Here is a 12,849-nt window from a genome sequence, read left to right as displayed (position 1 = left end):
CTTTCCATAAACAGTACCATGACTACCATCTGTCCATATTGTTGAATGACATCCTGCTGTTATTTAGGCTGCATTCACACCAAATCAGGTGTTGCGGCGATTAGCGCAGTGGTGGTGTGGGAGTGTCTGCACGACGATGCCACAGGTCGCTGTGCGTTTGTTTTAGACACCCTATCCACATTCAAATGAATGGGAGGACTGGCACTTTCGCCGCAACGCCCTGATTTGGTGTGAATGCAGCCCAAGACACATAGACGGATGACAAATTAAAGGAAAAACATACAAACGCTGGTGGGTCACGAGGGCTCACTGAATGTTTTGATGAGTATAAAAATGATGTGAATCATATTACCAGATCTCAAAACTATTTTGAGCGCCTCTGGGAGATTTAGCGCTCTCCACCACCATCATCAAAACACCTTTTGGAAGAATGGTGCAGCAGAGTTCACAGAAGCAGTTCTGGAGGCCTTCCTAAAACCAGGCTCAGACTACAGGAGTTTTAAAACTGTTTTAAAAAACCTAAAACTGATTTTGAAATCGGGGTTGCATCACACACATAAGGAGAAACTTCACTGATGTTCTTCTCTCTAATCTCAAAACATGCACACACTACAAGATTTGAAAAATAATGATGCATCACACTATTATTAAGATTATCGTGCCAGAGGGAGCAATGCATCACCTCACATAATCTCATGGGGAAGCAGATGTCGCCTCTGACGTGTTCAACAACTTGCTGGAGTAATGCTTTGTGGTCAGGAAAAAAGAAAAGCAGAAGGCTTAACGAGTCTGGATGAGGAAATGGTTAGGGAGATGTGGTCAATACAGGTCGTCTGTTCTTCAGCGAGAACTGGGGGTGAGATTTTAACTGTCAGTTTTAATAGCTTTCAACAGCAGCGTGTTATCTAACGTTAGCCTTAGGAGCTAGAATGTTTACCGTTACTAGAAAACGCCAGCTGCTTTGGCTTGTCTCTCTCGTTGGCTATATGGTCCCGCTCAGAAAGTACTGACGTAATCATCTAGATTTTAACTCCTACATATCAAACATGTTTGAAATGAATCGGGACGGCACTGATGAGTCTGCGAACAGTTCAGGAGGTTTAAGTCTGGATCTGTAACCCGGTAAATCGGGGATAAATTAGCCCAAAACTCCTGTTGTCTGAGCCCGGCTTAAAGGGACTGTTTGTAACTTTTTAAGCGTATAAATATACCGGGTTGGGACACATGCGTGCTTGCGTGTGGCCGCTGCCTCTGCTCCTCTGCCTGCTCGCCTTCACTCAGACAGCGCGCACATTCTCGCTTTTCACTCCACCTCTAGACGTGAACGCGCGCTCACTCCACACTGCAGAAGAGTTAGTTTAGCTCTGAGAACATCTAGTGAATGTAGAGTGGACGTTTGTGCAGAAATAAATGCTGCAGCTCCTCCAGACCAACAGAGGTTTCCTGTGTCTTGTGAAGTGACGGGGCTCAGCAGAGAGAAACGTTATCATCTCGTTACCGACCGGGTGCCGGTGTTTACCTGTTCTCTCCGGCTGCGGTCGGGAGTTGTAACGTTACTCGCTGCGGAGCCCCGCTGTTGGAAAAGCCAACACTAGGATCAGCATTGATTGATGGAGAGACCTTCGTCTGGTCAGCTAACATTACTGCCAAGCCCCTGAAATATAGAGTGATATTGTGCTTTTAGCTGACGTGTGTCGCCTCACTGTTTTGAGCAATGCTCGTTCAGGTATATTTAGAGCGAGCAAGCGTGAGCCCGCTGACTTTCGTTGACTTAACAGCCACAGGTGTCGCTGTTAACAAGCAATTCTGAAAGTTACAAATAGTCCCTTTAAGACAATTCATGCAGGTTGATCCTTTAATTTGTCGCCCATATGTAGTTAGAACAGGCCTCTGATAAAGTGCTTTTGAAGACAACAATAATAGCAATACAAAGCTGATTAGCCAAGTATTGCTGATTCATCTGTAGAAAATTTGGGATGTAATTAAGACTAGAAAAATAAGGTAAAATGGAATAAAAAAATAGGGATAATACTAATTCTGTAGAGCTTGGACCACCAAAAGGCCACATAACAAACATCCAGGCTCGGATAGAAGTACCAGGGGGGTTTCCCAGTCGCTCATGGACCATGATGAGAAACAAGAAAGTCTGTTTTCTACTCAGATCTTTTATACTTGACAGGCTGTTTTCTTAGTGATTTTTAAATCCTAATAATGGGGAACAGCCTGATTTGTGTTTAATGGCCTCCAGTGACCCTTGTTCCAGATTCTCATCTTGCCCTCTCCTTCTCTTTTTTTTTAACCTGGCACAAAGAAAGAAAGACAGGCCTGTTTCCCATTACAGAGACAGTCACACTCGTCTGTCTTGTTTCCAATAGAAAACAGCTTATAGAGAACATTATTTACCAGCAATGCGGTTTAAACATCAGAACACAGGTTTGGTTTAGTTGAGGTCACATGTAATAGTGAGGTAAGTGTATTTATTTTGCAATGAGCACATTCATTTTTCTCCCCTTGTCAAAAATGTCTTTAAAGGATTACTGCCACCGTGTATAAATAAGAATAAAGGACAGATGTGGAGTTGGTTCGGAGTCAGCGAGGCAGGCTCATACCATTATTGGAAACTGACAAGCCATTACGTGTAGTGGTTTCCTGGTGAACGTTTGAGCTGGGCACACAGTGTGCTCGTCCCATCCAAGATTAATCAAATTCAAGACCTTTGTTGTAAGTCATCCTTTTACTTTTTTCACTGCCTTAAAATGTTGCATAGAAACTGTTTTGCCATATTTGTTTTTTTAAAAAGAAATCCGCCAGATCTTCCCTAAAGCCGCAATGACTAACTTAGAAAGAACCTGACAACAGGTGTCATTAACTTCACCTGAGTTAACATCTGTGTATCGTCTTAAAGCGCGAGGTATCTTAATTAACCGAGACAGTTAATGACTGGAGGAGACATTACTGCATCATTCCAGACGGATGGAGTATGGGAGCTCAACTCTGTCCGTGTAAACAAAGTAACCAAGACAAGAAATCCAGTTTTCTGTAAGATAAAAGTCTGAAAATGTTTATAAAGGCATGTTTTTTTTGTTTTGTTTAATACAATGGTGAAGATGGGAATGCAAAGAGATGTATGACTCAGGTAAATATCCTATAATATTCTGATTTTTTTACAATTACTGCCACTTTTTTCACCGCTAATACTAAAAATATTGCTTGTATTACAACTATCATCATGATCAGATAAGACTCAAGTTTCAGTTGATCATTATCATCATCCTCCTGATTTTGATCTGGAGACATGGATTGTTTTGGTAACTCTATTCAGCATTTATAGTTAGCATATGAACAATTAATAAAGGGTTTATAACACACTATAATGTTGTTATAAACAGATTTAAGGACATATTTAAGTTAATGTATTTGTTAAAAACAATTACTCATTATATGAAGCGACCATAACTGGTGTTTATACAATTAATTGTAATCATAAATAACAATATATCTAAGATTTTAACTTATCTATTAACAGCTTTAAACTCACATATGAATTGTTTGTACATGCAGTTACTAAATATGCATGAATGGAGTGTGTAATGTAATGCCATTATATGATTACAGCAATGTAATTCTGTGTTTTCATGTCATAACTGTTAACAAATACATTAATTCATACTTAAAATATCTACTTAAACTGCTTCATAGTGTGTTATAAACTGTTTATTAGGCATACATACTGTATGCTGCTCATACATATGCTAAATGATGGACAAAATTAAGTGTTATTGTTTTAATGTAAAATATAAATAAGGCATTACAGTAAAACAAAATATATAAACACATGTATAATTTCCTTTGTGTCTCTTTGAGACCAACTTTGTTATGAAAAAAGTGAGTGAAACAGTTTTTGCAAATGCTGCTCAAAAAGAAAAAGGTGTTATTAGAAATGACTATTATCCTTTTTGTCCTGAAAACCAACACTATGCTACACTATGCAGGGATATGTTTTGTAAAATTGACCCTTGTTAGATTGATCCTGTTAGCATTTTCCATTCGCACGAATCTATCTCTGCTCCATTTGTCAATCAGAAACACGCTTTACTTTACTTTAAAGTAAGCACAGTCATATACTATTCAACTAATGGTTATGTTTTGCTTGTGTTAAAATTTACTGGTTCATTTGACTTCATGAGGAGCGGTCGTAAACCTCTGCCCTGTATGTGGACGATGAGGGATGTCTGCCCAGTAACACTGAGAAAGAGCTCTGCAGGCATTTCTCACCTCGTTTAAAATGTGATTACAATTTAGATTTAAGGCTGGAAGTAAATGTTAGAACATTGTGTGCTTGCACTTGGACATTCACACTGCCAGGTGTATTAAGGGGCCAGTGTACTCCGTCAGAACAGCCTGCCGTGTGGTTGAATATAGCTTTGAAATCTACCTTGCTGACGTCGGATTGCGGTTGTCCGACCATTTCTGTAACTTTCCGAAACGGACGATCCAACATTCACACCTACTTCATGCTGACTAACAGAGCCAGGTCTTTTTTCATTCTCGACACAACTATTTCTGTCACTTTCCGTGTGCACAAATGAATGCAACGCTTTGAATGTCGTCCAGGAGCATACTTGCCAACCTTCAGACCTCAAAAATAGGGAGGATTTCGAAATCAAAGTGGAGTGCCTGGTGGTCCTTCCCAAGAAAAAAATGAGTTTCAGAGACTTTGTTTCCTGCAGTCTGGTGTCTTTTAAAGAATGAAAATAACTAAATGATAATTACACTGCAACAGCGTTATCTGTTAAATTTTAATTTGACTTCTAATTCTCAGGAAAGAAAACTGAATAATTGGCCCCCCCTGGCGTGAATCTCTCTTATAAATTAGGTTAATATTCATTAGTGTTCTTTCAGTCATTAATTTTTTGAGTTTCTTTCTCTTAGTATTCTCCATTTCTCTCCTTCTCTCACTCATTGTGCTCTGAAACTTTGTTATTGCCAATGGCTTGCGCCGCGCCACAACGGCTTTGCTGTGCTGCTGTGATGTGAGACGGGTGCAGCTCAAACTGCGCCCAAGTGTTGCAAGCAGCCTCTCCTTTGCTGGGAAAAGGTGTAGCTCTATTGCCGTCCAGGTGGAAACAGTAGTTCTTATGACACTCTTTACAGCGCCAGAAACAGGTTGAGATAACAAAAAGGGGGAAAAAGGTGTGAACATTTGTCATAAATTGGGAGAAACACTGGAGAATTGTGACCCTGGGAGTAAACTGAGGTATCGCGTCTCCCCTCTCTCTATGACGGCCGGCTTTTCACTCCTCTTTCGAATGAAACCGCTGAAGCATTTTCACACCTAGAGTAATACTGACACTACATATTGAATCTTCAAGAAACAATACCTCATTGTTCTCCAGTGCCCTGAATACACATTCCTTCATTGCCGATCGTCCATCCATTCCTGCACTGAACATGTTTTTGCTTCAGTGGTGGGAAGGCAGACTGCTCGTGCTCTCCACCATTCAGAGCTCCCCGTGGGGGGTCAAGGTCCATTACAATGGACAAACATCACCCTGCCCGTTGTTTTTGTTAGCCCCTAATTGCAAGACCCACAGCAATGTTGATTGTCACATTCATTACGAACGTCATTAGCAGAGTCATTAACACCGGGGGAGCATGTTAAGGAGCAGTTTGGAGACAGTTATCTGCTGTTGGCATTGGGTAAATAAGAGGAGGGATATCTGGCTCTAAGTACGGATGTAGAACAAGAATACATGTTTGGAGGAGCGTGATAAGGAAAGGGAGAGGGAGTTCATGTTGAAACTCTTGCAAAACACACAGCTGGGAATCTCAGAAAAAAAAACATTATTAGGAAGAGAGGAGAATTTATTTATAAGTGAACGACTTGCTTGTTGACGATTTATCTGCAAACATCAAAAGTCAAAAATCTCTGTGACTCGAAGACTATACATTTGGCACAAATCCATTATTTTTCCATCCTTTCATTAATACATCCCTTACAGTACCACTAAATGCTCAATACACTGCTCCGACGGTTGCATAATCACCCTACAATACTTATTTACACGTCGCTAATTGATCCAGTTGCCGCTATTGTGCCTTCTAATTGACCGCCCCATTACGTCATTAGTCTGTGTTAGCCTGTTTTGATAAGGTCTTAACTACCTGGAGCTGAGATAAGCGCAGACCCGGCGGTATCTACGTAACCAATCTGTGCTGTCTGCCGCTAAGAACATGTAAATTACCATCAATTATCCAGGCATCTACTGTAGGTCTGAGCCAAGCTACTGAATGCTAATGAAACAATGAATGCTAATGTTAAGTAAAGCTCAAACACAGAAGTTCTGATCACTGACAGTACAGTTCCTCTACGCTTCACAGTCTTAGTTGGAGAGATCATAACTCTCATCTTCCCAAATGAACATCTCCAGTGTGATCGCCATTACTTGATAAAGAGCAGTGAGCGAGCTGCTGGGTCTAACGGCCTGCAGGCTTACTGCATAAGATAAAGTTTAGTATTGAGCCTTGCAGTGGCCATAGGAGACAACATATTATGGGCACTAGATGCTATTAGTTTGCAGTTTACTCATGTTTTTGTTTGGTAAAGGCTTATAGATTTTTAAAGTTGCTTGCTTTAGTTTATTAAGTAAGTTTTAATCTAATTTACGAAAGCAAAGAAAGCAAATCTTGTTTGTATAGCACTTTTCAAAACAGTTGTTCCAAGTGCTTTACCAAAGAAAGTCAAGAGAAAGAGAGCCACAAACTATAATACAAAAAATACAAAGCAGTATATAAATAAAATCACATTTGAAAAACGTTTAAATTAAAGATTATGCACTGCTTTGGCTTCTCTGAGAGGTATAACTTCTAATGTTGAGGAGCAACAACAGTAAAGAGCTCGATCAGACAGACAACAGTACTGCGTGAAAAAACGCAGCGCCTTCATCCATTTGAATGGGGCAGTATATTAAAGTACGGAGGTCTGCCAACGCTGAAGGCTTTGGCAATAAAAAATGAAGGATCATCCAAAAAGAAAGTTTTTGTGGGAGCGCACATTCCTGGTATATTACGCCACCTTAGTGTCTGGCCTTGACCTTCCACTGACCAGAAGTGATGCTCTGAACAGCAAAAATCCTTCGTACAACTCTCTAAATACTTTAAAGAGTTGTCGTGTACAAGGGAGTTTTGCATGCATGTTAAGAGTAAAAATGTGGAATAAATTCCCAGCAACTGCGTACCAGTGGAGAGAAAGTGTAATTGCTGCAGCCGAAAAAGGACAGAAAAATAAACCTTCAATCTCATGGATTTATTACTCAAACTGGCCAAGCAGTTCTGATTCATTTCTCACTGGTACCTTTCCGCCCGCACGCTCCTTTCAGGTAAAAGCACAGCTGTGTAGGATGTCATAAATCACACCCACTTGTTGTGAGAAAAAACTGTATAGCAGATGGAATTCAGACAAGAAGAAAGTAATACAGTATAAAAGATGTAAGACGAACATGTCGTTGCTGTCGACCTTGCAAGTTGAGAACGTTGTACTTTTACTCCATGATGATGTGTCTGAAGCATTTCACCAGAACAGTACGTTCTTTATGTTCTCCTTGTTTTCAAGATATACTGGTAGAATATTTACAAACCTTTCACCTCGAACAATCACCAGATCTTAACCTCTTAAGCCTCAGGGTGCTGGAAGGTGTGGTTCTCCTAGACAGACATACCCAAAATAAATCAAGAATAGCTCCACACCTACCAGCTCTATATGCAGGATCTTGGTCTCTATGGATAGGTAAGACCTCAGAGAATTCATCCCCAGTGTCAGTAGGTGGATAACACTATTATAGCAATGATGCCATGCACAGAGACGCCACTGAATTCTGTGCCGAAGCAGATATAAATAACACAAAGCACATAGATTCCACAAAGGTTTTAGTCAGGATAGGACCAGGAGGACTCTCCAAATGGGTTTTCTACCTCTTGAAAGGGAATCTGGCTCTAAAATACTACGGATATCCACTACAGAAGGTTATAGGCACACAATAGAGCCTTTGGCCATGACATGTACCCCGTGCATCATCACATTCTACCATTGTTCACAGTATAAAATCAATAAAAAAGCAACTAAATTGTATAATTTTGACTCCACATGGAGTCGTTTTCTTATAATAATGAAATATGATCAAGTAAAACTCAGATAATAACAAATAAGATCAATAACAATGTAAATAATATAACAAAAAAGAATCCAAAGTCAAGTATGAACATTCAATATAAAAATGGTCAAAAAATATTTTATTAGAATTTCTCGTGCGTTGATTTTGTAACTAAAATATTGAAATCATTGCCAAGCAAACATTGTTTAGACCAAATACACTTGGAGTGTTGTTTTAGTAGCTTTAAGGCCTCGTCTTTTAGAAACAATTCAGAAAATCGACACAGACCGCAGCATTTTATGACGTGTTTAAACACACAGCTGAGCCAAACCGGTACCGGGGTTCGTCGGGTAAAAGGGGTTAAGATGCAAAATTTGAAAATGTGAAATCAAGATATCAAGTTATTACTCTTTTTTTATTACTACAGTGGATTATAGTTGGTATGGTTTATTTTAAACCAGAAATGTGCAGAAATTAATCTGTTTGTTTCCCTCGAGCAACTTGTCTCCCCTCCACTCACTCCCATTCTCCTCCTGAGTACTAATGGCTGATGGTAATTACATTTAATGAGATCATGGGGTCGTCCGCAGGGTGCACTTCTGCAAATTGCTCTCAGCGTGGGGTCTGAAGTGGGATAGGGTAGGGGGCCGACGGGGCAGTGGAGGTCGGGGCCAGGAGTGTTTGCCCAGTGTTAAGTTAGGGGGCCGGGGACTCAACGGTGGCTTTACCTGTCACTCAGTGAGCAGTGAAACATGTCATGCATTTGTCTGCCTTTGTCCTCCTCGTTTGTTTGTCTGGCAGAGATAACCAAAACAGAGGTGGTGCTTGTCTCGGCTCTATTGTGTGAAGCTTGTTGTCAGCCCATCACGTCCATCCATCCCCTCCCGGCCCCCATCTCTCCCCATCTTTCCCTTTCTCCCCGCTCCACAACTGGTCATTTCGCCACTATTTTCTGGCTGCAGGGGGTGACCCGGGCAATTTAGTTAATCCATTAACAACTAATTGTCTCCTCCTACCCTGGTGCTTGGACAAACAGCCTGGCGGGGGGTGAAGTCAAGCCCCCGGTGACCTATAAAAGTCACTCTGGAAGAGGAGGCAGCCAGTGTCGCTGCATGGATTCCCTGCAGTCCTGACTTTCTAAGCATTTACTGGGACTTTTAATCTTCTGAGTTTTATTTGCTGTGGAGCCATAGACAAGTGACTCATCTTTTCTTTTACTTTGAGTCACCCTGTCTTGAGTTAATCATTGTCAGTCTTATTTATTTATTAATTTGTTGGTGGAAATGTTGGGTAATCTGTGGATGCTCTGCCTGGGTCTCTGCTTCTCCGCGGCCGAAGCTCGAATATGGGCCTGGATGCTCAACATGCCCCACAGCCCTCCCAAAGAAGGAGCCAAGGCACTTAGTGAGAGCGTTCTTGTAGCCAAACCAACCGCGGTAAGATACTAGATACTGTGCATGATTATAATGCTTCTCTTGTATTAATTCATACGGCTAAAACGTGTTTGTGTCGTAAAACATTTCTTCTATAAGCTCAGAAAATGTATGTTTAGAGAAAAAGGTTATACGCAGAATCAGTGTCACTTCTCCCTACTTCAAACTATGAAAAATGTTCTGTTAATGCCTTTGCACAAGACTTGAGTCTTACAAGTGTTAATGAAAGTCTTGGTAAAGTTTTAAGATCTCGCCTGTTTTTTTTTCCCCAGGTTTTGTGCGATCATGACAGGGCCTGTGGACGGGGTTTCTCCTGTGATCGTCACTTCGGTCTTTGTGTTCCTCTGCGAGGGGAGGGCCAATACTGTCGGAGGGACGCCCAGTGCGTCCGCGGACTCAGCTGCATGTTTGGGAAGTGCCACCGCAGCATCCCCAACGGACAAGAGGGTAAGAATGTAACAGCAAACACATTAAAAACCTATTTATTTAACACATAAAAGAGTGTGTGTTCGTCAGATTGGAGATTGAAAACGACTAACCGTTGTTTTTTCTTCATCCAGGAGCCAGATGTAAAGTCAACAGGGACTGTGGGACGTCCATGTGCTGCGCTCGACACCACGGCGAACAGGTGTGCAAGAGACGTCTGATCCGCGGCGAGAGCTGCTATGTTCCTGATGGTGGCCTGGCATACAGCATTAACCAGATTTGTCCATGTGATGAGGGGCTGCTGTGTCGAGAAAACGGTGAATCACACCAGAGAAAGTAAGTACGGGAAATAAAGTTTCATCTAAAATGATTTACTTCAAATACCACGAGCCAAGGCTATTAAAAGGTTGTGCAGCATTTGATTCATTGCACATTTGTTATTGAATTTAAACCACTTGACTTACAATATCAAGTAATGCAGGTCCAGCGTGATTGGAGCCCTTTTGTTAAGACTTTTGCCATGTCTAAATTTCTACTACATACTAAATCTCAGCAGTTTTGAGTATGCAGTGAGTGTTACTGGCAAAGTAGACTCAAAACAGTCACACTAAAAAACTCCTTGTGACTTTGTGTGTGTCTCTTGATGTGCACTATTGTCCCACAGTGCATTGCACAAAAGAAACAGAGGAGCTACTCACAGCTGGAAGAGATTGAAGTAAATTATGGATGTCAGTAAAACAGCTCCGGGAACAGCTCAGAAAGCCAAAAAAAAGAAGCAATTAATTCCTTTAAAACATTTTTTTGTGACAATTGTGAAGTTTAATTGGCAGCGACACTCCAGCGTTTTATTTGACAGGCATCGGCACATATATTGTATTATTTTGTGTTAGTATAAAGCTCCTGTTTAATCACTAAACACACAAAAAACGTGGTTGGTTTCTGGAACTTTTTTCCTTTTATTCAACAAAGGAGTATAACTTTTAAGAACTCATCTCTGTTTTAAAATATGTATTTGTTAGTTTTCATAATAAATAGCGTGTTTACATGTTCTAATCTCAGTTTCTTTGTCTTCCAGGAAAGAGTTCATTTACCAGCCAGAACGAACAAGTTGGAGCTGCCAAGTGCCCAAATCTTGATGCCTCAACATTAAAGCTATTTATTATGTAAATATGTTTGTATATATAAAATCATGTCTGTATTACTACATGTTCTTATTAGAGTCTTACAGCAAGGATGTGTTTTTTTCTTTTATTTCATTTTGTACATTTTAACAAAAGCACTGCTGTATGTAGCTCAACAATGCCATACAGTATCTTCCTCATTGTAAATCTATAAATGTCTATTTGCCTTCAATTTAAAGAATAAAAAAAAATGTTTTCCAAAAGCTACGATTCTGTAATCATTCACTGTTATCACTTTATTTTAGAGCTGCACAAATCACTCCTAATCAATAGTAAACACACATAACTAAGACAGAGTATAGAAGAAAAGGTTGTGCTGCTCTCTTGTGGTGAACATACAGGGGGATGTTGCATATGTTTGCATTAATTATACACACAGTAAACTAAAATGTAAAGCATTTTGTTAACAGAACTTTTTCAATTGACTTTAACCCATTATTACTCTGATGACTAAACTTCCCTTCATGCAAAAACATCCCTTAAATTATACATATATAAAATTAAGAAAAAGATCCGTTTGTTAACAGAGACTTTGACCCACTGTTGAGAAAAACATTTTTGTTTCATCAAGTCACGATTTTAAGACAAAAGTAATAATATTAAAATAATGAAATAATGATTTTAAGAATAAATATGAGAAAGAAGGTCTCAAACATGGCTTTCCTGTAATGACATTTACCCAGAAATATTTGGGCACACGCATTTTGTTTGGATCATATTAACAGATGGAAAATAGAGAAGTGAATCATGCTGCAGGAGTGGTTTAAAGGGCGGATCCGTCTGTGATCTGTTCCCATTTTTTCAAATGGAAATGCCCACTCAGCCGTTGCAAAAAAGCAGTGACGTAGGTTACAACAGCAAGCTAATCAATAAGGTTATGAATAATGTGAATGCTAGCACTAGCTGAGTCAAAGTTAGATGTGCTAAGTTTAGAAATAACTGAAAAGGTTTGTTAGGATTTTTTGAAGTGAGTTTGGATTCCCATGTTCGGTGAGGTAAAATGACTGCTTTTGTGAATGTAGTCTGGTGGCTGTCAAGAGAGTGATATAGCGGCTTCAGTTCTCAATATCGATTTATTTTCACCGCTTTACCTCGCCATCAGACAGCCCTTTCCGACGGGGAACTAGACCCGTTATATCGCTCTCTACAAAGCCACCAGACTCCATTCACAAAAACAGTCATTTAACCTCACAGAACACAGGAGTTGCTGGTCTACGGCTGCATCGATCGGTTAGTTTGTTTGTGTTATTGTGCGACTTTCAGATCCGAACTAATGTGGCCTCCACAGCCGTACATTGCTTAGCTTCCGTGCCGTTGCTCCTGTCTGCTTCTCCAAACTGGGAGCATGCAGACCACCATCTAAGTTACTGTGTGTAATGTTAATACACTGACTATAGGGATGTATATACTGTATACTATACATGTAGCAGCGTCATTATGCAGAAACCTACGTCAGGTCACATGGGAAACATTTTTTTAGAAGGGCTTGGATATGAATACATAAGGAACATCACTGAGAAGCTACAGAATGATATAAAAACTTAAAAAATAATAATCTAATGGACCCGTCCTTTAAGAAGTTTGGATACTTTTTTTACTTTTTTCTTTTTGTCACGATCAGATTCATCTGTCGGTTGCTGAATTTGATGAAAGCTGACT

The 12,849-nt window shown here is 40.2% G+C and overlaps 1 protein-coding gene across 1 annotated transcript; it reads left to right on the top strand.

The window, feature by feature from the left end:
• Positions 1-8,775: 8,775 nt before the first annotated feature.
• On the top strand, positions 8,776-10,349 carry LOC119479763 (dickkopf-related protein 3-like). Its single transcript, XM_037755689.1, has 3 exons — positions 8,776-9,586; positions 9,856-10,030; positions 10,144-10,349. The coding sequence occupies exons 1-3, from the start codon at positions 9,434-9,436 to the stop codon at positions 10,347-10,349; spliced, it is 534 nt and encodes a 177-aa protein (XP_037611617.1). The 5' UTR covers positions 8,776-9,433.
• The last annotated feature ends 2,500 nt before the right edge of the window (positions 10,350-12,849 follow it).

Source organism: Sebastes umbrosus, chromosome 20 (assembly GCF_015220745.1).
Source record: "Sebastes umbrosus isolate fSebUmb1 chromosome 20, fSebUmb1.pri, whole genome shotgun sequence".
Taxonomy (NCBI): Eukaryota; Metazoa; Chordata; class Actinopteri; order Perciformes; family Sebastidae; genus Sebastes; species Sebastes umbrosus.
The sequence above is the reverse complement of the archived record's forward strand: the minus strand, read 5'-3'. Positions and strand labels throughout refer to the sequence as shown.